This window comes from Coregonus lavaretus (genome assembly GCF_964263955.1).
Source record: "Coregonus lavaretus genome assembly, chromosome: 6".
Taxonomy (NCBI): Eukaryota; Metazoa; Chordata; class Actinopteri; order Salmoniformes; family Salmonidae; genus Coregonus; species Coregonus lavaretus.
Genome location: NC_139993.1, coordinates 25,736,840 through 25,763,158, shown reverse-complemented (window position 1 = coordinate 25,763,158; position 26,319 = coordinate 25,736,840). Strand labels below are relative to the sequence as shown.

Below are 26,319 nucleotides of genomic sequence, written 5' to 3'. Positions count from 1 at the left end.
AGAGGACAGACAGCTCTGTCATAGTACAGGCAATTCAAATAATAATAATAATACCATGCTAGGGCTGTCCCTGACAAAAAAAGATATTCGTCAACGGAGAGTCGTCTGTTCTTTCGACCAATCGATTGATTTAAATTTTAAAACAGGTATTTTTTCCATATATAGACACACTCCATGTTTGAATAAAATCAACTATATGTAGGATACTGAGCTTGTCTGATACTTTAAGCACTGCGATTAAAAATGAAGACACACAAATTACTATAGAGGGAGTCAGAGATCAATATAGCCTAACCCCCCAAAAAACTGTTCCCGACCCCCTCCTCCCGCTGCTGCTGGCCTTCACAGATTCTGCCGTTGCCAGTAATAGGCTATACCAGCGGTCGGCAACGCTTTCCATTTCGCGTGCCAAGTTATCGTACCATTTCTACTGTTCTGCGTGCTGATGATTAATCTACTGATGATTTTCCTATGCACATTTTCGTGGAACAGTTTCATTTAATTCATAATAAATTCATCAAATCTGAAAATAAATATCATGTGGTTAATCAAATTTATATCTAAATGAAAATGATACAAATCTAAAAGTAACTTTTATTGCCAATATGTAAAAATAGCCTACATAAAGCCAACAAATAAAAACATTGCAGCCCGTAGGTAGAAAATATCCTGATAAAAATAAATATCCTATAAATCACGTAGCCTACAGTGAGGGAAAACAGTATTTGATCCCCTGCTGATTTTGTAAGTTTGCCCACTGACAAAGAAATGATCAGTCTATAATTTTAATGGTAGGTTTATTTGAACAGTGAGAGACAGAATAACAAAAAAATCCAGAAAAACGCATGTGAAAAATGTTATAAATTGATTTGCATTTTAATGAGGGAAATAAGTATTTAACCCCCTCTCAATCAGAAAGATTTCTGGCTCCGAGGTGTCTTTTATACAGGTAACGAGCTGAGATTAGGAGCACACTCTTAAAGGGAGTGCTCCTAATCTCAGCGTGTAACCTGTATAAAAGACACCTGTCCACAGAAGCAATCAATCAATCAGATTCCAAACGCTCCACCATGGCCAAGACCAAAGAGCTCTCCAAGGATGTCAAGGGACAAGATTGTAGACCTACACAAGGCTGGAATGGGCTACAAGACCATCGCCAAGCAGCTTGGTGAGAAGGTGACAACAGTTGGTGCGATTATTTGCAAATGGAAGAAACACAAATGAACTGTCAATCTCCCTCGGCCTAGGGCTCCATGCAAGATCTCACCTTGTGGAGTTGCAATGATCATGAGAACGCTGAGGAATCAGCCAAAAACTACACGGGAGGATCTTGTCAATGATCTCAAGGCAGCTGGGACCATAAACACCAAGAAAACAATTGGTAACACACTACACCGTGAAGGACTAAAATCCTGCAGCGCCCGCAAGCTCCCCCTGCTCAAGAAAGCACATATACAGGCCCGTCTGAAGTTTGCCAATGAACATCTGAATGATTCAGAGAAGAACTCTTTGGCATCAACTCAACTCGCCGTGTTTGGAGGAGGAGGAATGCTGCCTATGACCCCAAGAACACCATTCCCACCGTCAAACATGGAGGTGGAAACATTATGCTTTGGGGGTGGACAGGACAACTTCACCGCATCAAAGGGACGATGGACGGGGCCATGTACCGTCAAATCTTGGGTGAGAACCACCTTCCCTCAACCAGGGCATTGAAAATGGGTCGTGGATGGGTATTCCAGCATGACAATGACCCAAAACACACGGCCAAGGCAACAAAGGAGTGGCTCAAGAAGGAGCACATTAAGGTGCTGGAGTGGCCTAGCCAGTCTCCAGACCTTAATCCCATAGAAAATCTGTGGAGGGAGCTGAAGGTTCGAGTTGCCAAACGTCAGCCTCGAAACCTTAATGACTTGGAGAAGATCTGCAAAGAGGAGTGGGACAAAATCCCTCCTGAGATGTGTGCAAACCTTGTGGCCAACTACAAGAAACGTCTGACCTCTGTGATTGCCAACAAGGGTTTTGCAGAGGGGTGAAATACTTAATTCCCTCATTAAAATGCAAATCAATTCATAACATTTTTGACATGTGTTTTTCTGGATTTTTTTGTTGTTATTCTGTCTCTCACTGTTCAAATAAACCTACCATTAAAATTATAGACTGATCATTTCTTTGTCAGTGGGCAAACGTACAAAATCAGCAGGGGATCAAATACTTTTTTCCCCTCACTGTATGCATGGCCTGTCTGCAAGGAACTTTAAACATTGTATAAACTATTAACTTGGTCAGACCTAAGCTAGTTCTAGCAAACTTGCAACATTGAATAACATATTCTGGGCCCTCAAGAGTTTCCTGAGCCAGTGAGCTCCGGACAAACAGACACATCTGTAGGCTATTTGCGCAAGGGATAATCAGGTACACCTTTTTTATGACGTTTCCACCGGATCAGAGCATGTTATTCCCCTTTCATGCTGAGTGGTTATCGAAAGGGAGAGATGCAAAGATCTTTCAAATAGGCTACGTTGAGGAACTATTGTCATTCTCAATGGATGTAAAAACAGACTTTGTTTACTTGCTGTTTGAGGCGAAGACAAAATTACTTTGAGAAGCTACAAAGTGATGGTGAGTTAAGACAATCAGAAATAGTATCAGATCCCCAAATGGGCACATTTATAAGCCTACATTTGTGTGGAGGCCAGGTAGCCTAGGACAACCTCTATGTGTAATCAGGTGCGTGTCCTTACCAAAGATTGCCAGGAGCGCTCCAAACAAAAGACAATGAATAAATTGCCAACTCGTAAATGGAATGAAATAAACCAAAACTTTTTTCTCACAAGTGTAGCCTAGGTTGTGCGCTCTGTAAACAATGTGTCCACTCCTACAATGACAACGGTAAGACTGTAATAATAATAATAATAATAATATATTGAATGCATTAACAGAAATTACCGTAACCAAACAAACATTGTAGGTTAGAAATTATGGTAATTAACGGTAAATGTACTACTGGTGTGCCAGACCCGCGGCCTCCGCAATAGATTACGTAATCCACTCAGACAGGCGTGAATCAGACAGGTGTCTCGTGTGCCATAATTCTTTACAATATATTTGCCACTGCTTGACAAAATAAAAATCTTGGTCGACCAACAGCCTATCGACCAAACAATCGCCCAGTTGACTAAATGGGGCAGCCCTACAACATGCATATAGCAGATGCTTTTATCCAAAGCGACTTACTGTCAAACGTGAATCAGTTTTTTGCGTATGGTGGTCCCGGGAATTGAACCCACTATCCTGGTGTTGCAAGCGCCATTCTCTACCAACTGAGCTACAGAAGACAAAGGACAGAGGACAAATCTCCTCTCTAATCAAGGACTGATTTAGATCTGGGACACCAGGTGGATGCAATTAATTATCAGGTACAACAGAAAACGAGAAGTTTGGCCTAGGCTACTGTTGATTGCGAAGATGGAGGTGTTTTTCATTGCATTAAAACTAAAGTTAAAGAAAAAAGACTATGCCTAAAGTGAAAAGCCTACAAGTGGAATGTCCTCCATGTGGACAAGTTTTAATATTGTAGTAGACCAATATGAGAAGAACGTGGCGTGGCCAAATGCAGGCTACTGTGTGCTATTCAGTTATGATGCAATTTTGGAACTTTTATTTATTTATAATCATTAGTTTTATCATCATTATTATTATTGCATATCATTATTATTGTAGGCATACTTATTAATCTAAACCAGTTCTTTAAATATGCAACACGTGTTTTGTTTCATTCAGTAGAGATATTTCCGTTGGCTAAATTAAGTTTGTATGTCTTTCTAAATTGTGTGCTCCGTATTTACACTGAACAAAAATAAACCCAACATGAAACAATTTCAAAGATTTTACTGAGTTACAGTTCATATAAGGAAGTCAGTCAATTTAAATAAATTAAATTAGGCCCTAATCTATGGGGATTTCACATGACTGGGCAAGGGCACAACCATGGGTGGAGCCCAGCCCACCCACTGGGGAGCCAGGCCCAGCCAATCAGAATGAGTTTTTTCCCACAAAAGGGCTTTACTACAGACAGAAATACGCCTTAGCACCCCCTCAGATGATCCCACAGGTGAAGAAGCCAGATGTGGAGGTCCTGGGCTGGCGTGGTTACACGTGGTCTGCAGTTATAAGGCCGGTTGGACATACTACAAAATTCTCTAAAACGACATTGGAGGAGATTTATGGTAGAGAAACAAACAAATTATCTGACAACATATCTGGTAGAGATTCCTGCAGTCAGCATGCCAATTGCATGCTCCCTCAAAACTTGAGACATCTGTGACATTGTGTTGTGTGACAAAACTGCACATTTTAGGGGCTTTTAATTGTCCCCAGTGCAAGGTGCACCTGTGTAATGATCAAGCGGTTTAATCAGCTTCTTGATATGCCACACCTGTCAGGTGGATGGATTATATTGGCAAACAAGAATGTAAGCAAATTTGTGCACAAAATTTTAGAGAAATAAGCTTTTTGTGAGTATGGACAATTTCTGGGATCTTTTATTTCAGCTCATGAAAAATGGGACAAACACATTACCTGTTGCATTTTATATTTTTGTTCAGTATACTTTCGGATCTAAATGCATATGGATGTCCGGTAAATTTATCAAATGTCCTGTAAATTAAAATCTTCCCGGTCACGTTGTCCAGCGGCAAATATTCCTGTAGGAAACCCTGACACACACACACTCCCCGACATACACACTCCCCATTGTCCCTCTCCTACACAATGAAGATGACGCTAATTGCCAGTGGGTGGGATATTGGGCCAGAGTGGCGCCAGACTCTGGGCCTGTGAGGATGGTTTTTGACGTGCAGCAGATCAATACGCCACACAATGGGAAGGAGAGCCACACCACAGCCACAGGGCAATAAATCTAGTCCCTGCTGCTACTGTTAGTGAGGACCACCGGCTGTCTGGGATAATTGCAGCTGGGAAGCAGTGCCAGTCGAGGGGAGAAGTGTGGCAGGGTGGTCGAGAGCAGGAGGGGGGAGCGAGTAGAGAGGAAAAGTGTGCATCGCTCGCTAACAAAGGTGGGTGGTGGTGGTCAGCCATGGCTGTAAGAGTCTAGGACAGGAGTATCTAACTCATTCCATGGAGGGCAGAGTGTCTGCTGTATCTTTTTGGTGTCCAATTAAGACCTACACAACCAGGTGAGGGGAGTTCCTAACTAATCGATGACCTTAAGGCCAGGCACCACAGGCTGAAATGACATTTTTGCAACTACCTATCAATTGAGATTTTTTTGTATTTTGGTCCATTAATTAGTGTTTTCAAAAAGTTAACAAAATGTAAACAAAACATCATGAAAATGTATATTTTATTTAGTTTATCATACTACCGTCATCAACATTGCAATTCATTTTAACCACTTTGGACATACAGTTAGTCATTAAAAGCTTTGCACACCTGGATTGTATAATTTTTGCACATTATTCTTTTTTTTAAATGTCAAGCTCTGTCAAGTTGGTTGTTGATCATTGCTAGACAGCAATTTTCAAATCTTGCCATAGATTATCAAGCTGATTTAAGTCAAAACTGTAACTAGGCCACTCAGGAACATTCAATGTCGTCTTGGTAAGACAACTCCAGTGTGTACTTTAGGTTATCGTCCTGCTGACAGGTGAATGTCTCCCAGTGTCTGTTGGAAACCAGGTTTTCCTCTAGGATTTTGCCTGTGCTTAGCTCTAGTCCGTTTCTTTTTATCCTAAAAAACTCCTTAGTCCTTGCCGATGACAAGCATACCCATAACATGCTGCAGCCACCACCATGCTTGAAAATATGGAGAGTGGTACTCAGTGATGTGTTGTGTTGGATTTACCCCAAACATAACACTTTGTATTCAGGACATATAGTACATTTCTTTGACATATTTTTGCAGTTTTTCTTTAGTGCTTTATTGAAAACAGGATGCATGTTTTGGAATATTTTTATTCTGTACAGGCTTCCTTCTTTTCACTCTGTCATTTAGGTCAGTATTGTGGAGTAACTACAATGTTGTTGATCCATCCTCAGTTTTCTCCTATCACAGCCATTAAACTCTAACTGTTTTTAAGTCACAATTGGCCTCATGGTGAAATCCCTGAGTGGTTTCCTTCCTCTCTGGCAACTGATTTAGGAAGGACGCCTGTATCTTTGTAGTGACTGGGTGTATTGATACACCATCCGAAGTGTAATTAATAACTTCACCATGCTCAAAGGGATATTCAATGTTTTTTTGTTTTTTTTTTCATCTACCAATAGGTGCCCTTATTTGCGAGGCATTGGAAAACCTTCCTGGTTTTTGTGGTTGAATCAGAATTAGAAATTCACTGCTCAACTGAGGGACCATACAGATAATTGTATGTGTGGGGTACAGAGAGGAGGTAGTCATTCAGAAATCATATTAAAACACGATTACTGTTTAATCAAATTTTTTAAATCTAGATACGTATTTTACAGATTAAAAAATATTCATCCACAACCTGCTCTGGACAAGTCCGGTCCTGGAGTGTCTTAACAAAATGGAACTGAAATATTTATGCTGACTTCATCCAATGTCCAGAAAAACATAATGAGATGTTGCCTCCTTTGCATATGTCAATAAAATATTTCTGAAAGATTGTAATAAAAAAAAAAGTATTATATTTCTGTGTACATTCAACTGGTAAAAGTTGATTGTGATATGATTAAGGGGAAAAGTGACCCTATAAGGGTTAATTAATCAATCAAGTACAAGGGAGGAGTGAAAAACAGCAGACATTCGGCCCTCCGTGGAATGAGTTTGACACATGTAGGCTAGGAGGTAGATGCCTAGATGGCCTATCAGGAAGTAAAGGAAGAAGGCCATTTAAGCCTTTGGTGACCCAGCCTCATATTGAGGTGTATTTTGGGCTCCTAACCCGCCTGGTTACCTTTGAAGGCGTCGGCCTGCTGCTCCACTGACTCCCTGACCATCTTCCAGAAGCAGTCGGACACGGCCAGACTGAGGTTCTTAGTGGTCACCTGATGGGCTTTCAGCATGCCATCTCTTTGAAGGAGAGGGGGACACAGGTAAGGATAACGTGTTACAGGTCAGTTCCATTTCAGCTGGATTTAAAAAATGATCATTGAAAACCATGGCCTTTCACCAAATTAATGAATTTACTGGAAATTCATTTTCTAAACCGAATGTGCAATGATAGGGAGTCAGGACACCCACCTAAGAAGTCTAGAGTTCTGGAAGAAGTCCTCTTCGTAGTCTTTGATGGAGTCAATGCTTTCACCGGCACTGCCTAGGGAAGAGGGGACAATAGATTCACATGTCAGTGATTAAAGACCTGACTAACTCTGGACAGATTCAACTACTTTACATTATTGTAATGAGGGTGGCAAAATCCCAGTAACTTTCCCAAAATTCGCTGAAATCCTGGTGGCATGTTACTGGAATTTTGCAACCCTAATTGTAATGCAGCTTACCTTTCCCCGTCACCACAGCAAAGTAGCCCAAGGCCTTCATAGGGAACAGTTTTCCTTCAACAATCTGTTGAATCTGTAGGGAGAGAAATACATAAAATCCAAGATGAGAGGGCAAATTGCAATCATGTGTCATTGGATTTCTTCCAGTCTGTACCTCGTGACTATTTTAGTGTACATCCAGCTTTTAAAACTAATGAAAGGGCGCCCCCTTTTGGCTAAAGAGGATTATAATTGTTTTCAGACCATTTGAACTTGTCAAATGCATTTCGTCCATGCTCATTGACCCTCTGTTTCGGGACTACCTGGACTTGTCCAACTGTCATTTCTGCTTCACGTTGCAAAAGTTTCAAATCAAACGTTTTGAACGTGTGTGTGTGCGCAAATCTCACCCGGTTAGGGCTGGCCAGGTTCTTCTCTGCCAGGTCTACTTTGGTCAGGACAAAGATGGTCCTCTTCCCCTGCGGGTCCATCTGACTGACCAGGTCTGTGACGATGCTGCGCTCTGCATCCACTGACCCATCTGAGGACGAGAAAGAGAGATGGAGGGTTAGGGAAGAGCATGTGAGGTAAAGGAAGAGAGGAGGAGGCGGCAGTAGAAAGGAGAGCTGAGACAGAAGAGAAGGGAACAGAGGAGCAAAGGGGAGGTGAGGATGAAGAGAAGGAAAGGAGCTCAAGGATGATCTGTTCATATTTGATCATGAGGTGACTCCAGTGTTGACTCACCCTGGATGCAGAGGATGATGGCATTGGGGTTCTGCATGTAGTTCTTGCTGATGCTGAAGATGGTCTCCTTGGTGTCGGCTGCCATGCCTGCTGTCACAGTCTGAGAGGAATACACAGAATCACATCACCTTAGAATCACTGCACCTACCACTGTATGGTCACAGTTTTCATACACAAGCGTGTGTGAGTGTGTTTCTGTACACGCCTCTGTGTGTGTGTGGGTGTGTGTGTGAATATACACTCACACTAATGACTCCTGGTAGGTCCACTAGTACCATCCTCTGGATGCCTGGTCCTTTGACACTCAGAGAGATCGTCTGTCATACGGAAATAAACAAACATTTAGTCAGAGACATTTAGGTCAGACATTAGGCACAAACTGAAGTACACATTTGCAAGCTGAAAGCTATGGAGGTTCTGTTCTCACCTCAGGGCTGACTGTCTGTCCCTCCTTGACACTCTTCCTCATCCTCAGCTCGATCTCATGTCTCAGGGCAGCCAGCTTCAGGGACGAAAGAATGAAAGGATTAATGAATGAATGAATAAATAAACAAGTGAATGGACATGATGGTAGAAGGAGAGAAAAAGATATAGAGAATGCGACAGATTGAAAGAGGCAGATCCAGTCATCCCTTCCACACATATCTATGCTGTATAAAACGTACGTCCTCCTCTTTGCCCAGGTCGAACTCTCGGCTGCTGTCCTTGAAAATGGCTACGTGGTGCGGACCCTCGCTTAGCGTCACCTAGTGGAGGGGGAGAGAACAGCAGGCGGCAACATGTAATTGACCACTTTCAAAGTCCCCAGGCCAAAACCACAACACTAGTCTGGTAATGCTGCCCATCCATCCAGACCACACAGGCCTCATTCAACCACTCAAACTGAGGACTAGAACGTCCCATATGGAACCGTGTAGACCTACAGAGCCTAAGAGGAGATCCATCAAGGTGTAGCCACAGCAGTAGGAAAGGTTTGGACATGTTGCCTTAAAAAGAGGCAATCTGGGATTCAAACAACAAAGCGGTCACCCCGCCACTTAATAAGTTATATTCTTCAAGACTCAATGGCTATACATCAAGTCCAAAATGGATGTAACAAATCCCAGATTGCCCCTTTAAAATAAGAACATAAATCAACACTACTGTGTCAAGTAAAAGTTGGCTCCTATATATATCTTTGATATCTTTACAGCTACAGTATAGGAAGGTAGGGGTCTTGAGGGGGTTAAGGTAGTCTAGTAAATGAGTTCCTCTACCTTGACAGGAGAGCGGGTCATCATTTCTCCAGAGCCCCGGGGGAAGATCCTAGCCTGGGCGATCATCTCCAACACACTGGTCTTCCCTGCACTCTGGTCTCCCACCACCACCACCTATAGTATAGCACAAAGGAGGGAGGGAAGGAGGAAGATGAAATGGGTGTGATAGATAGTAGAGACCTACCATCTCATAGCAATGCCTTTACAAGAGGAAATAATAGGGCCATACTTGCGAACATAAGCAACCATTTAAATTTAAACAGTTTCTCTGGGTCCTAACCACCAAACCAGACAGGCAAATTCAGGCCATCAAATACTTTCAAAATCCAGAAATCATCTCTGTACGGGGATGATTTCTGTATTTTGAAAGTTACATATCTTGAAAACTTGATTGCTGACAGCAAAACATTTTGGGACTATTTCAACAATGGACTAATGAAACAAATACCAAAAGATAGTTTTTGGGTGAAATGTTCCTTTAAATGTTTGTAATGTCTTAATGTTAATTGTAATTGCTTGTAATGTCTTTTTAGTTCTGTGTTGGACCCTAGGAAGATTAGCTGACGTTATGTCGTCAGCTAACGGGAATCGTAATAAAATTTAAATGCAATATTGACACAACATTTTGTTACAGACCAAGGAACAAAAGTAAACCTTGAATTTGTAGTTTTAAAATATCCTTCAGTGGTCAGGGTTGACCTATTTTAAGAAATGCCATTGGTTGGTGGATATAAAGTCTACGATCTTTGATAGGCTGATGAAGAATTTGTTCCAGGATATAATCACCACCACCTGGTGAGGTTAGCATAGGGCTAATGTGTGCCATCTTATCTAATGGGACCAGCTCCAATTTAGCGTTCTGTCATAAATCTATGATTTTAATTGGCTGATACACATTTTGAGCCGAAGGAAACTGTTTAAATTTAAATGGTTACTTCTGTTGGCAAGTATGGCCCTAATATTTCTGGTATCTACTAAAGAAAAGGTTTGCATGTACATAAAAAATTATGTCTCCCTATTTTGACTGCATTTCCAGACAGCCATGACCCTTTGGGTTATCCTTACCCTGGGTAGGTGGTCCTGGGTGTTGTAGTTGGAGTCGAAATCTGAGAGGATGTCCAGGACCTCAGAGTACATGTCAATCAGAGACTTCTGTAGAAGGAATACAGATGGAAAAATACTTAGAGCAACGCCTGATGGGAGAATGAGTCGATTTCTTCAGGAGACAATGTTTTGAAACAAACTCATTGATTAACTTTTACTACCATGCAGAACACTGGTGTGTGTGTGTGCATGACTGTGTGTGTGTGGTGTGCGTGACTCACACACACCTTGATCTTCCTCTGGTGGATGCCCTTCTCGTCTTTCTGCAGCACCACTTTCCTCAGCTCCTTGTTCTCTTTCTCCAGTCTCTCCAGCATGCGCTGGTACTTCATCTATGTAAAAGAGAGAAAGAAATTCCAGCTTTAAAAACAAATCCTCTTTCACTCAGTCCATTTATCAAAGTAAACTGGATTTTTGTAAACCTGACATTACAACGTCAATGTGGTACCTTACAAGTGGAGCCTATTTAAGGAAAGATATGGACCATTCAGTCCATTTACCAAAGTAAACTGGAATTATTTATTTTAATTGGCCCATCCACCCTGCTCTTCAGACGACAAAACTAACTATGTTTTACTATGGCTTTCCAAAATCGCCTAACACCGCTATTTGTAGGGATAATGTTTGCCTCCAGAACAGCCTGAATTATTCGGGGAATTCTACAATGTGTCGGAAACATTCCACAGGGATGTTGGTCCATGCTGATGCGATGGCATCACGCAGTTGCTGCAGTTGGACGGCGGTACATTCATGCGGCGAACAGCCCGTTCCATCTCATCCCAAAGATGCCCTATTGGGTTGAGGTCTAGGGACTGCGCAGACCACTCAAGTAAACTGAACTCGCCGTCATGTTCCAGGCGATGTTTTTCCACTCCTCAATTGTCCAGTGTTGGTGATCATGTGCCCACTGGAGCCGGTTCTTCTTGTTTTTAGCTGATAGGAGTGGAACCCGGTGTGGTCATCTGCTGCAATAACCCATCCGTGACAAGGATCGACGAGTTGTGTGTTCCGAGATGCCATTCTGCACACCACTGTTGTACTGCACCGTTATTTGTCTGTTTGTGGCCCACCTGTTAGCTTGCATGATTCTTGCCATTCTCCTTCGACCTCTCTCATTAACAAGCTGCTTTCGCCCAAAGGATTGCCGCTGACTGGATGTTTGTTTGTCGCACCATTCTCAGTAAACCCTAGACACTGTCGTGCGTGAAAAGCCCACGAGGGCGTCGGTTTCTGAAATACTGAATCCGGCGCGCCTGGCACCGACAATCATACAACACTAAAAGTTGCTTAGGTCACTTGTTTTGCCCATTCTAACGTTCAATCGAACAGTAACTGAACGCCTCGATGCCTATCTGGCAGCTTTGTATGGCAAGCCATGGCCATGTGACTCCATTTTTGTGAACGGGGTGGTGTACCTAATAAACTGGCCGGTGAGTGTATATAACATTCTGTTGATGGCAAGAATTTTGTATAATAATTTAAACTGAAAAAGTGTTGAATCAAGGGTTGTTTTGTGTATCAGTTCATACACAATGTGCCATGGAATCGTTATCGAAAATATCTTCCCAGCTATTTTGCAACCAGTAAACAGGATTTTTACTATGTGGTATAAAACTTGGGGTCTATTGAACAAGGAAGGATATGGACCATATTGTGCTCTACCTGAGTTCGGAGCAGTTCCTCTTGAAGCTGGTCCACCTTCTCCTTGTCTGAAGACTGGAGACAGAGAGCAGTCACAGAGCAGGTTTATTAACCCTCTCTCTCTCACATCTGGGACATTTTTAACCCATCACCCTCTGTGAGCCACTCTAAACCCACATCACAGACATCTAACGTGCACGTTACATTACACAGACCAGTGGGCACCACAGTGAACGAAAGTCAAGTTTATAGAAAAAAGGGGGAAAACTGATTCAATTCCAGGTTGTAGTCATTTGTTTGGTCTTAATATGTAATACAGTAAATCACAGTGCAAAATCACAGGCACAAGTCAAATCAGGCCCTGGAAAAGATTTGAATTACAGCAATCATCAATCAAGAGATCATTATCAAGATCATTACAGCATGATTAACAGTTCCACTCCTGCAATGCATTTTTGACAGGGGGAGATCACAAAGCACAGAGAGAGGGAGACAGAGCACCAGTGAGCGGATGGATAGGGACAGCAACAAGGGACAACAGATTAAACGCACACACACACTAACACACAAACATGTACAGTACACACACTGACAGGGGCTGTAGCAAAGATGATTGTGCTAACTACGTGCAAATTGCAATGTCGTGATAATAGTCTACAGCAGTTAATCTGATTAGTGGACTAAGAAGAAAGATCTAGTATTGATTCCTATATCCTGATATAGTCCTGACATAGGCCTATACCCAATTAGATAGATTTCACTGTATAACTGACATTTAGGTTCATTCCAGAAGTGCACAGCACACCATGCAGCGGGGTGTCCCTCCACTCCATGCAGTGTAGGTTGTCTGTACGTTAGTGGAGTGTTACGGGAGGAGCGTTGGCCGTAGTCCAGCAGTTCGCATGAGAGAGGGAGCCTAGGGTATGTTACTGCGGTACTAAACTGGCGACAGGTGATTCTGAGATTTCCAGGCATCAGACATGCCATTCCACCAGTGGCACAACACACTGCCCTGAGGGACACCATGTGGATGGATGATGTTTTCCAATGTCTCGTTCACACTAATGGGAAGTTTGAGGGGGATGACAGGGTACTATGTTTGGGTGGGTTGAATAAAGCAATGTGTGCAACTGTAATGCAGCATATGTAGGCTAACTAGCATATGCAGACTTAGTAAGACAAAAGCAGCTAGACCAGAATGAATTAAACTGACCAGAAATGTGCAAAGTGATAAAAATTTTGTTAATGAAATATTTGCCAATTATCATTGCATTATATTCAGAGATCGGAAAGTAACACTGCACAATACAATTTGTTGCTTGTAGCATACAGCCTAGGCTATAAAAAGACTGCGGTATAAATCAACAATGACTAGAGTCAATAAAGTACACTACAGTGCCTTGTCCACTTTACATATGGTGAGCTAGGAAGGAGCTCTAGGCTTGCTCAATGAGACAAATCCAAACAGCATAGGACCATAGGAATATCATCCACCAATCCACCAAACTAAATGCATGCTCTTCAATCGAACGCTGCTGGCACCCGCCCACCCGACTAGAATCACTACTCTCGACAGGTCTGACCTAGAGTATGTGGACAAATACATAGGTGTCTGGTTAGACTGTAAACTCTCCTTCCAGACTCACATTAAGCATCTCCAATCCAAAGTTAAATCTAGAATCGGCTTCCTGTTTCGCAACAAAGCCTCCTTCACTCATGCTGCCAAACATGCTCTCGTAAAACTGATTATCCTACCGATCCTTGACTTCGGCGATGTCATTTACAAAATAGCCTCCAACACTCTACTCAGCAAATTGGATGTAGTCTATCACAGTGCCATCCGTTTTGTCACCAAAGCCCCATATACTACCCACCACTGTGACCTGTACGCTCTTGTTGGCTGGTCCTCACTATTCGTCGCCAAACCCACTGGCTCCAGGCCATCTATAAATCACTGCTACGCAAATCCCCGCCTTATCTTAGCTCATTGGTCACCATAGCAACACCTACCCGTAGTATGCGCTCCAGCAGGTATATCTCACTGGTCATCCCCAAAGCCAACACCTCCTTTGGCCGCAATTCCTTCCAGTTCTTTGCTGCCAATGACTGGAACGAACTGCAAAAATCTCTGAAGCTGGAGACACTTATCTCCCTCACTAACTTTAAGCATCAGTTGTCAGAGCACCTTACCGATCACTGCACCTGTACACAGCCCATCTGAAATTAGCCCACCCAACTACCTCATCCCCATATTGTTATTTATTTTGCTCATTTGCACCCCAGTATATATATTTGCACATCAATCATTCCAGTGTTAATACTAATTGTAATTATTTTGCACTATGGCCTATTTATTGCCTTACCTCCATAACTTGCTACATTTGCACACACTGTATATATATATTTATGTTGTATTTTTTTAAACATTGTTTTACCCCATATGTAACTCTGTGTTGTTGTTTTTATCGCACTGCTTTGCTTTATCTTGGCCAGGTCGCAGTTGTAAATGAGAACTTGTTCTCAACTGGCTTACCTGGTTAAATAAAGGTGAAATAAAAAATAAAAAAATTACAATAATCTCATAAGCAGTATTCCTTATAAAATTTCTCAGCAAATCTCTGTTAGTGTGAATTTAAACGGCAAAGGGGTTTGTCCTTCCTGAGGAGGGTGGGTGGGTGGGTGGGTTTGGGGGAAGTTCTACTGTTTACGTTCTGAAGGGGGCTTCTACAGATGAGGGCTTGGTGGTGGCGGGAGGTGGGGGGTAGGACCTTCACCTTGCGTTTCTGCTGAGGGGGGCTGGGGCTGGGGTTCGGGGCGGTGGTTGGCATTGGCTCGGGTATCTGGCGCGGGGGCGGGCTCGGAGGCGGCGGTAGAGGCGGGCGTGGGGGTGGGCTGGGGGCAGGCTCTGGGCTTGGCCGTGCGTTTTTGGCTGCGGCAGCCCGCCGGACCTCCTCCTCGGCCTGCTGGATCTGCTGCTGAATGAGAATGAGCTCGCCGAGCAGACCCTGAGGGACGTCACAGTGAGAGAGGCAGGAGCAACACAGCCGTCAACACAACCTACTGTACTTGTCAGTCCAGCAACCCACTGACCAACCAACTGGAGCTGGGGCCAGGGCTGACCCCATGTTGATCTATGCCCAGCCTATGCCCATCATCATCATCATCATCTCGACGGTCACCAATCTGTCAAAGCTTGTGGGTAAACTGAATCAACGTCTAGCTCCTAGATCTTGCCACCATCATTGGTACTCAACAAAGTCAGTCTTTCTCTGTCACAAACTGAGACTCCAGAACAGACTTTGCCAGTCCGGAGATCTGAAAGCGGACGAGGCAACTGATACCACAACCAGTGTCTCTCAGCCAGTGGCACATGGGAAAGGATTCTGTACAGTAATGGTTTCTTAGCAGTCTTCCATCACTATGCCTTTTATAGTCATACTAAAACACAACTGATACCCTGCAACTTAAAGAATGATCATGCTCTACGAGGCAATGTAAATATGACACATGAACACTCAAGATTATGATGGATTGAGGTCTTGAAGAAGAAAAAACGTCAATGTGTAGATGTACTGGATACATTATTGAAAGTGGATAAACTATTTAAAGTGTTCCTGATATTCAACACAAAAAAAGAGGGGATTTTGGTCCGAATCATAAAATGATATTATTTGCTCAAAATCAACCTGATTGTTGCAAAGCAAGCTGCACTGGGAATAGGTTTGCAAAATTCTCAGGTTTTCCAGAAATCCCATTTGGAAGATTGATGGAATCAGGAGGGAATAAGCAGGACATCTGTGAATCCTCTCACCAGGATTTCTGGAAAACCTGGTAAATTTTGCAACCCTAGCTTGGAATGAGTGATCTGTCAAGGATGGAGCGATCTGTCAAGGATGGAGCAGAAAGCTTGCTGCAGGCCTGTGGAAGATGAGCTAAGCCTCAGCCCAATGGTCCCCAAGTTGGTCTATGATGATGTATATATTTTTTAAATCACATTGGGGACCACTGCTTTAGACTAAAAGCCGGGTAGAGGATATGGATGCCATAGATTGTCTAATATTCAGGCTATTGTTCTACAATAGTTCCCTATTTTTAACATATGAAAGTCACTAGGGTTGAACAGTGTAGCAGGACTATTCCATTGAACGTGAGGACAACAGTGGAAGAGCCCTTGAGAGCAGAGGAACAATACAAAATGGACAGTATGAGAAGACAATGGGAATGGAACAGAGGTAGATACAAAAGCGCTGTTCAGAAGCTAAAGAGTATTATCTCCTGAATGCAGCATGAGACTTCCGGAAAAACAACACACATTGAGGAGCATGAGGGGGGAAAAAGCAAGGGCAAATATCAGCATAAGTAAGTATAGCCTATATGGTTTTCTAGCCATGATGATGTAATTACTCTGTAAGATTGAGGACTGAACGATCACCTCCATGTCACAAATGGTAACAAAAAACATACCTGCATTCCCTAGCAAGAAAAATATATTATTGTACATGAGACAAAATAATAGCTGGTATACGAACCTGTCGTAAAGAGTACAAATCTCTGCTATTTTCATGGTCAACAACATTTATGAAAAACCACTTATCCATAAACAGGCAGCTATAATAGGGGTCAAGTCCATTCTCAGCCCAGTAAACATTAACTGAAATTCAGTTAATAACCTGAATACTGCCCTTTACCTCTAGTAGTTTTCAACTCAAGAACTGAATCTCACTTAATTTCCCAAATAGCCTGGAGCTGAAATGGAATTGACCCAAACTGCGAACTCCAACAAGCTGCAGTTTCTTTCTACAATGAGACCCAGCTATGTCACAGGGAGGGAGGCTGAGCTAGTAAGGCGGTGCAGAGCAGACTTGCCTTCTTGAACTGTTTTTCGCTGGCCTCTGGTGTGGCGGTGACCGGGACCTCTGTGGCTGCTTTCACTGGAGTATCCCCAGGGGCTTCTGCTAGGAGACACAACAACAAAAACAGTCAATTATAACACTTGACAAACATAAGGTTACCCATACATGATAATACATTATCTTTAATAGTTTATTAGCAATAAGCAATAATGAGTCAAAAGTATTGGCATGCCCAACATTAGAGAGGCCTTCATCAATCTATGCCCCAGATCAGAAGCAGCACCCGGTCCCACGTGACAGAATCTCAAATGTTTGGAGAATATTGCTCGCAGTAGAATTTGTGCTTCTCAGTGGATCTCCGATCAGTTATATCTGATATGGTACGATGAAATAATGACGTAATGAATTCATGAATTAATTGCCGTCAAATTGGCAAAGCTTATACAGCAGTAATGAAAGGCTTGTTGCTCTACTCTACAACACTGTCCTTCATTGGCCTATGTACAGTAGCAGGCTTTATAGGCCAGCATGTCGTTAGTTAAGTATTGGTATGTGCTACACAGAGCCAGCTGGAGCCATAGCAAAAAATCAGTGAATATATTTATTTATAAACTGGGTGGTTTGATCCCTGAATGCTGATTGGCTGAAAGCCGTGGTATATCAGACCGTATACCATGGGTATGACAAAACATTTATTGTACTGCTCTAATTACTTTGGTAACCAGTTTATAATAGCAATAAGGCACCTTGGGTGTTTGTGGTACATTGCAAATATACCACGGCTAAGGGCTGTATCCAGGCACTCCACGTTGTGTCGTGCTTTAGAACAGCACTTAGCCGTGGTGTATTGGCCATAAACCACAACCCCTCGGGCCTTATTGCTTAAATACTGCCCTTGAGAGCGTCATGGAACAACAATCTCTCATCCAGCCAATGAAAGACCTGTCAATAACAAGCCGTCCCAAATGGAACCCTATTCCCTATATAGTGCCCTACTTTTGACCAGAGCCCTATGGGCCCATGTCAAAAGTAGTGCACTACATAGGAAATAGGGTACCACTTGGGATATCGCTAGGAATAAACCTATTGTTTTAGCAAGTCAAAGAAGAGGGATGGATGGGGTTCGAGGTGTTTCCACAATCCAAAGACAATGTTTTTTCCAAACATTTGAGAAGCATCAGCTACCAGTAGACAAGGAGAGCCCTCTAAGCCAAGGATTAGGGATCCCATTATGTAAGTACAGGTGGGGAGAGCCCAGGGAAGCCAGGGAGAGAGGAGGAGGAACTTGAAAGTTAAAAAAATACAGAAACACACAAGCAGGACAGACAAAAGGCACAGTCAGATTAAACTACACGACATGGGAGAAGAGTAGATAATGCAAAAAAACACACTGTATCTGTTGTTAAGAGCACTGTAGACCAGAAGGATAAAGATTGTCATTATCACATCCAATTAAATTCAATCCAATCGAAGTATGTCCAATTCAGTGGTCAATTTTGTTTTTAGAGGAATTCAATTACATAATGAGACAGTAAACAAAATGCCCATCTCTGCACCCTTTTGATATCAGTATGACAAGGATAAATCCTCTGCATCAATTAAAGCCTTTGTGTCAATCAAAGCACACTCTGGTACTATTGCCACCCAAAAGACAAATCCTTCCATTATTAATTTGTCATTGGTGTCTCAAACAGCAGCATAGTGTAGCACAGTATGAGTCATAATACCCATAAAACCTAGCAGTCAAACAGGGAAATGGTTCCAAATGTTTTTCCACCTTTAATTTTTCCCATTGGGGATTTTAGAAACACTTAAAATAAGGGTTGTTTCTTGTAGGCTTACCCTGGTGTGACGTTTTGATAACCGTGTAAATCTCTCTAGGACAAGGTGACTTTTATCAATATATTCACTTGTATTTACCCGCAAAAAAAGAAACGCTTATTAGCTTCTAATGTGGCTATCATAAAGACCTACAAATACCATGGTGATCTGGACGAGATTGCCGAATCGAGGCAAAGGTAAGAATCTCTGGATTAACTATCAAATGTTAGCTAAATGTAGTAATGAATAAATTGGATAAAAAAATGTTTTATTGACAATTCTGTGGAGGTTTTAAATTGACACAATACCTGTTTAGCAAAGGTTTCAGCTAGAGATGATGTGCAGGAGCTAGCAGGGATTTGTAGCCTTGCATGTCGTCTACTTTTATGCTAATTAGCATTTTCAAATATATTAATAAAAGTCACCTTGTCCGAGAGAGATTTACATGGTTATCAAAACATCACGCCATGGTAAGCCTACATGAAACACAGCCCTTATTTTTAAGTGTTTTTAAATCCCCTATGGGAAAAATGAATGGTGTAAAAACAATTGGAACCATTTCCCTGTTTGACCGCTAGGTTTTATGGGTATAATGACACCTCCACTGTGAAGCTCTATTGGACAAAGACAATCAGTTGGTAGTCTGGAAGCCAATCGTGTTGAGTTAGGAGGTGCCAATCCAGGAACACTTGACATCGTCTTTGGCTCCAAACCACTGTTAACCACGTCTGCATGGGTGCTGCTGCACACACACCAATGTTGGGTATTCAAACTGCGCCAGGGCGGAGAGTGGGGGGGGGCTGAGTGTGGGGTGTACACACCTAACAACAGATGCAGACCAGAAGTTCCTTCACTACCCACACTCACACCTGTGAAGATTGCGGAGGGGGAGGGGGGGGAGGAGAAAGGAAAAATACAAAAATCAAAAGAATGAAGCAAAAGGGGTCAGAGCAGGGTCACTGCTAGACATGTGTCAAGGCCCTGCTGACAGACTGTGAGCTTGTTGTTGTGGCTGCATCCTGCAAGTCCAGAGGGTTTATCATTGACTACTTGTGCAATCTGGGCACGTAATTGTGACACTACTCATAATGCAGGATAATTAATCGATTGGCCTAATTTGACTGTGGGAAATCAATGGATTGGGACCGTTCACTTATGCTCATCACATGCATACAAAAGTAACATTGTCAAATTACTAATATTGACCCAAATTAGACCTAGTTACTTTGGAAATTATACTTAGCCCATAGCGATCCTATTAAATTACTAGAGGGGCAATGTCATAAACCCTAAAAGTTCCAGAATGGGGTGAAAATGGCAGCCATATTGGTCAGGGAGAAATTCAAACTAGTCTAATAATTGGAATGAATGGCAGGAGAGGCCAAATCCTGCTTTTACTTTTGCAGGACAATAAAAGGCATGTGATATCAAAAATTGCGTAATACAATTATTGTCGACCTAAAATATTGTCATATAATTAATTATAAATACAATCTATATGGGTTTTATACAAATTTGTTGCATAAATAGCCTCTAAAATATATGTAAACAGACCATAAATGTCTCCATATTATATGTTGCATTTACAACTTATCTAAGTCCTATCATCAACTGATTCCAGCCAGTGTATGGCTGTGGACTGACTGCATTGTTTGAATGGAATGTTGGCATATTGGCAGTTCATTTGAAACATTTCTGGAATCATTCCTCTAAAACTGCCTGGCTAGCTAGCTAACAAACATACAGTGCAGATAAATAGAAAATGCATTATTTTACACAATATCTTATCACAGCACTGGCAAACCATGGATGACCAACTCCCTTACCAAAATGGCTGAGCTTGATCCCATCATAAGAAGGTTAATGTCCATTCTAGTATTCTAATTCCTAATTCTCTGACTTTGCCTATAAAACGTCCACTGTCAGTACATAATTATAGTATCCTTTGAAAAATGTCAATCATAAAGGTGGGTGGAAATTGCGCCATAGATCTCTTGAGGTGTATTCATTAGTGCACACAGTAGCAAAATGTTTTTCAAGGGAAAACATTTAGCAACGAAGACAATAGTTTCTTATTGGACAAATTCAGGTAGGTCCCTCCCCATTTCAGCCCATTTGCTTCCTAGTGAATACACCCTAGGTCACCTCTCTCCTCACTTCCTCTGGACTTCCTGCATGCAGCATATTGAGGACACTAGCGCCAATGGAACTCTAGCTCACACAACTCAGCCAAAACATTGGAAGCCGCACTATTTCAACACAAAGCAGCCCAATTGTGGTTTTAGATACAATTTACAAGAACATCAATGATGCAAAAGCCCATGTAGGAGGCTGGAAAGTGAAAAGTGGTTGTTAGCTAAAATAAAAAATGTAACCCTTTTCTTGCTGGAAAGTAGATTACTACAGTAGGTGATGCAGGTGTGATTAGATTGCTACAGTAGGTAATGCAGGTGTGATTAGATAAGGATTGACAAAAGAAGCCCACTTCAAGTTCAGACTACCAATGACGTGAACTGTAATTTTCTACCACTTGGAGCAGGTGCTATAGCTATTGTGGATTCATAAAGCTCAAAACGTTTAGCACTTTTGCCACTTCACCTAAGATTTATAAAAAATAAATTATCCTGGCCAAAAAGAGTTGATTAACTGCTTTGTCCGACATTGCCATTTTATGCTTCAGTATGCCCATCTATTTTTATCTGACAAGATTGTGTACTCACCGGTGGAGAGGATGCTCTTGAGGAAGGTGAAGTTCTCTCCTATCTTATCAAAGTCAGGTAATTCGGGTAGCAGCTTGGCAATCTCCTCTAACTCAGGCAGAATTTTGGTTAGTTTATCTGTGTAGAAAAGTGAGATACGGTTAGTGGAGTTTACCATTTGAACAAATGTTGCGCTCCTTGCACGAGACTCAAATTAACCAAACTAACTAAGCAGCCTGAAAGACGGAATCCGCAGTAGGGGAAACATTGCCACTGTCTGCCCCACGGCCATTGATATTGTTTTGTTGACAAAGCAGAGCTGGGGAGCGTTGTGCATTGAAATTCCAGTACATATGCTGCTGTTCTATCGCTCATGCAATGATGTGTGGGGGGGGGGGGGGGGGGGGGGGGGTTGGGGGGACAATGTTCATTATTGCAGCAACTTAGTTGTTGGATTATCGCAAAACGGACGTGGCAGTTTCACCATTAAGGATTCCAGCTTTAAGAGAAAGATAGCAATGGCTCAGTCTGATAAAAAAATTATATATACAATTCACATCTGATTAACCACACACTGCATTGATTGACAGGGAATAAACAAACATGACAAGGTATTTAACAGCGGTAAATCTTGATCAGAGTTTCAAGTTCACAGACTTCTAATGAGGCATTTCATAGCAAAAAGGGGACACACCTACCTAGGTCAATTTGATCACTCAGCTCCCAGACAAAATCAGGTATTACCCAATTGTATGCACTCATATCAGGCAGCATATCCTTCCACTCCTCATAGGTCTGGAAGAACAGAACATAAGTGGCATGCAATCATATGGTTAACTTACAATTCTAGATGTGATAATGGGCCAGAAAAATACCTCAGTTAAAGACTAACAAGAACAATACTTCAAGGGATGGGCTAGGAGACAATAAGTAAGGGATAATCAACAAGGGGCTATGCACTCTTGCAGAGTGGCACTAACCATCCACGGAATTGCATTATTTTCCAGAGAATGCATAGAGCCCAGAGTTGACTATCCAGCTTATACCACGACTATAATTTAACTATGGCTGTGACGGTCATGGAATTGTGGATGACGGTAATTGGCCAACCAAATGACCGCGGTCACCGTAACTATTAGAATAGCAAAACAATGCATGTCCTGCCATTGAAATACAATGAATACAACGGGCATCCCCATTCAAGCCAATTATGACATAATGGGTGGACTGGCGGCCATTGCGAGTTTACGCATAGGAGCAAAGCAGGAAGTTTCATCACGTTGTTAAGAGTCCATGTTACGGCAGAAACGGACTCAACCGCACGAATACCCAGCCGTCCCATCTTCAAGCATCTGTTCGTTCCACAAAAAATAAATAATTTTTAACGATTCTTTTATTTTCATGACAGTCTTCATCCATAACCATCGGTTACACAGTTTTTTGTAATTAACTGTGATCGGAATACATTTATTTTCAGCTGCCAGCACCCATCTCTCTTTCACTGAAACAGTGTGAAGCGCTATTTGCTAGTTCTGTCTGTAAAGAAACGGGCAGGTTATCGGTTGAGCCTGCTGCAACGATTGGATTAGAACAAGCTGCTCTCATTTCCCGCAGGCAGTCAAGCAGGCGTCAAGCAGGTGTAATCCAGCCACAGATTAAGCCTAGTCCTGGACTACAAAGCACTTTCAATGGAAAATCTGTGTCTGGGAAACTGGCTCTTAACGTTCAACCCTCTCTCCTCCACCTCAAATGTGCGGTACCTTTTTAGCGGTGTACCCGCCTCCCACTGCTGAGCCCAGCACAATGTACCGGAGCTTGAGCAGCCTAGAGGCCAGGCGCAGCATCCAGAAGTTGCGGTGCTGCTGGTGGCGCCAGCCACCATGGCCACCCGGGGGAGGCCTGGGAGGCCGCATGGGCAGCCGGGACATGGAGGTGAAGTGGCGGGCTGCCGAACGGTGCGGGGGCCGCTGGGGGTTGGCACTGGCGTTGTACCGGTGGTGGATGGCACGGGACAGCGGGTGCAGCTTCTGCAAGGGCATCCTGAACCTCACCCCCATGTTGGTGGAGACCAGGTTCTTGCAGGCCATGCTGACAGGACAGAGAAAACGGCTCAGGAATTAAGACCCACAAGTAAGTTCAACACTGTACCTTCTGCAGATCAGTTTGGTGTGATTAGTTGAAAGATTGATTATACTGTACATTACAACATGATGATGAACAATGGCATGACAGTGTTGATTGAACGAAAGCGAAGGGGGGAAATTATGATAGCTAGCTTAACACCTGCCTGGCTAAATACACTACAGTAGCTAGGTAATTGACTTCGTTAACTGGCTAACGTTAACTGGCTACCAGCATGTCAGCCTTTTGTTTTGCAGATGGCTAGCACACACCCCATCCAACGTTAGCTACTGGTAGCTAGCTGGAAAACTATGGAGGAGCGGGCCGCTTGTCAGTGATTGCCATTTGTTTTACAACTAACGTAACTACCTAATTGCTGGCTAACCAGCTTCTTGACCATCAACAGAGGAATAACAACCTTTTCGTAATCAGCCGCTACCGGCTCTAGCCAACTATCTAAGCTAGCCAGTCATTTAATTAGGAGTTGTACATCACTGTCATTAACTATTGCTGTTTGAAAACTTGTATTTATGTATAATTGTTTAACTTGTCTAGCTTGTATTGTGGTCAACATTGCTAACTAGCTCGATATAGCACAGTTAGCTAGCTAGCTAAACTAGTCAGCTGGCGCTAAAGGTTGAGCTTTTGAAAATATTATTACCCCACTTACCAGGCCACTGCTCTTCCAACTCGTAGCATACCTAGTTATTGCTATTACCAACAAGGGGTGAATTCAAATGTTTTATAAATTCGCGCTTAGGCACAATTTAAATCATCCTTCCAAATGGTACACATTGGTTAGCTTTCTAGCTAGCTAACAAGGACACGGCAAGAAATCGGAATGACAGGTCTACTTCCTGGAGTCCAACATCCAAATCTGCACTACCAAAACACAGTCTATGGTGGTTTAAGTTCCCACACAGTATCTCAGTCACACATACTCAGTCACATCTCATATGATATTACATTTTCTCTAATTTGTCAACATATTAATCAATTGGATAAATTATAATTAAAACAATTATAGTAAGAATTTCCACGCTGTAATCTGATTAAAAACACCATTGTGTCTGAATTTTTCTTCCATGGAAGCTGTGGACCTCCCAGAAATGTGTAATTGCTCCACTCCAATGCTTGAGGGCATTAAAAAAGTAGCACACATCCACTACTACTCATACTCTGGGGTGTGGATGGTCTAATAATACACAATATCAACTTTATGACTCCTCAACGTTGTACAATTATGATGGATCATTAATTCACTCTCTGAGTCCTCCGCTTTTTACAATGATCAGTTGAACACTAAATAAGGTCAAAGTTTCAGACAATAAATACTTTCTGTTTGAAATATTATTACAGCTCAGTCTGTGATTCTTTATCATCAGAAAATTCTGTATTTCTGAGTGCACGCATTAACCACCCGAATTCTACCTACCTAATATGCTCAATATGAAAAATAAGAGATTCTGGGGTTGGGGTGGATGGCACACATACACACACACATGCACGCACGCAAGCACACACACACACACACTCACACACACATTGGTACACACAAACCAGTGGAGGCTCATCATAGGAGGAAGGGGAGGACCATCCTCCTCAGTGAATTTCATAAAAATACAAATGTTTAAAACATAAAAAAGGTTATCCTTTTTAGATAAAACTATACTAAATATATTCACGTCACCAAATAATTGATTAAAATACACTGTTTTGCAATGAAGGTTTACAGTAGCCTCAACAGCACTCTGTAGGGTAGAGCAATGGTGTAGGATAGCTAGCTTCCGTCCTCCTCTGGGTACATTAACTTCAATACAAAACCTAGGAGGCTCATGGTTCTCTCCCCCTTCCATAGACTTACACAGTAATTATGACAACTTCTGGAAGACGTCCTCCAACCTATCAGAGCTCTTGCCCACCCAATCTAAGGATCAGAGAATTAATCTAGTACTGAAAGCATAAGCTACAGCGAGTTAGCACTGCAGTGCATAAAATGTGGTGAGTAGTTGACTCAAAGAGAGAGAAAGACAATAGTTGAACAGTTTTTAACAAATACATTTCTTCCAAAATGAAAGAGAAGCAAGAGAGAGAGAGAGAGAGAGAGAGAGAGAGAGAGAGAGAGAGAGAGAGAGAGAGAGAGAGAGAGAGAGAGAGAGGCAGAGAGAGAGAGAAGGGCAGAGAGAGAGAGAAGGGCAGAGAGAAGGGCAGAGAGAGAGAGAGAGAGAGAGAGAGAGAGAGAGAGAGAGAGAGAGAGAGAGAGAGAGAGAGAGAGAGAGAGATTGTCATTCTTTTCACTTTCAGTTTCACTTACTTAGCTAGCAATTGCAGCTTACTCAAACACCATGCTCAAACAGAGGGATGCTATGTTAGCTAGCTGGCTATGACTGTCCAACACAACACTGGAACTCTTCCAAATCAAGGTAAGCTTTTGGTTTTACTAATTTATTGCCACTGGGGCCAGCCGGTGTAAGTGCTAAACTGCTTACTGACTGTACACTGTAACATTACTGCATGATTGTAGCAGGTTTACTAACGCGTTAGTAGTTCTATTACCTATGTTGACTATGACATTACCTTAGCTAATATGGTGACAACGATGTAGGCTGTGTGTAGCGG

The 26,319-nt window shown here is 42.4% G+C and overlaps 1 protein-coding gene across 7 annotated transcripts in view; it reads right to left on the bottom strand.

Annotated features, from left to right (window-relative positions):
- The window catches only part of opa1 (OPA1 mitochondrial dynamin like GTPase), a 65,559-nt gene extending 41,000 nt beyond the window's left edge, over window positions 1-24,559 (bottom strand). Inside the window, exons 1-19 of one of the 7 annotated variants that reach the window (XM_084164435.1) lie at window positions 24,371-24,484; window positions 23,340-23,667; window positions 22,278-22,374; window positions 21,601-21,717; window positions 19,702-19,749; window positions 17,073-17,161; window positions 14,981-15,211; window positions 12,228-12,281; window positions 10,793-10,897; window positions 10,527-10,613; window positions 9,462-9,575; window positions 8,871-8,951; window positions 8,633-8,707; window positions 8,451-8,522; window positions 8,206-8,305; window positions 7,872-8,002; window positions 7,483-7,555; window positions 7,226-7,298; window positions 6,939-7,054 (exon numbers count right to left, since the gene is read on the bottom strand). In XM_084164435.1, the coding sequence (XP_084020561.1) occupies window positions 6,939-7,054; window positions 7,226-7,298; window positions 7,483-7,555; window positions 7,872-8,002; window positions 8,206-8,305; window positions 8,451-8,522; window positions 8,633-8,707; window positions 8,871-8,951; window positions 9,462-9,575; window positions 10,527-10,613; window positions 10,793-10,897; window positions 12,228-12,281; window positions 14,981-15,211; window positions 17,073-17,161; window positions 19,702-19,749; window positions 21,601-21,717; window positions 22,278-22,374; window positions 23,340-23,667; window positions 24,371-24,399 (2,020 nt within the window). In that variant the 5' untranslated portion in view covers window positions 24,400-24,484. Of the gene's footprint in view, window positions 1-6,938; window positions 7,055-7,225; window positions 7,299-7,482; window positions 7,556-7,871; window positions 8,003-8,205; window positions 8,306-8,450; window positions 8,523-8,632; window positions 8,708-8,870; window positions 8,952-9,461; window positions 9,576-10,526; window positions 10,614-10,786; window positions 10,898-12,227; window positions 12,282-14,980; window positions 15,212-17,072; window positions 17,162-19,701; window positions 19,750-21,600; window positions 21,718-22,277; window positions 22,375-23,339; window positions 23,668-24,370 lie in introns of all 7 variants that reach the window. The other 6 variants (XM_084164436.1, XM_084164440.1, XM_084164439.1 and 3 more) reach the window with 6 other exon arrangements.
- Between the last annotated feature and the right edge of the window lie 1,760 nt (window positions 24,560-26,319).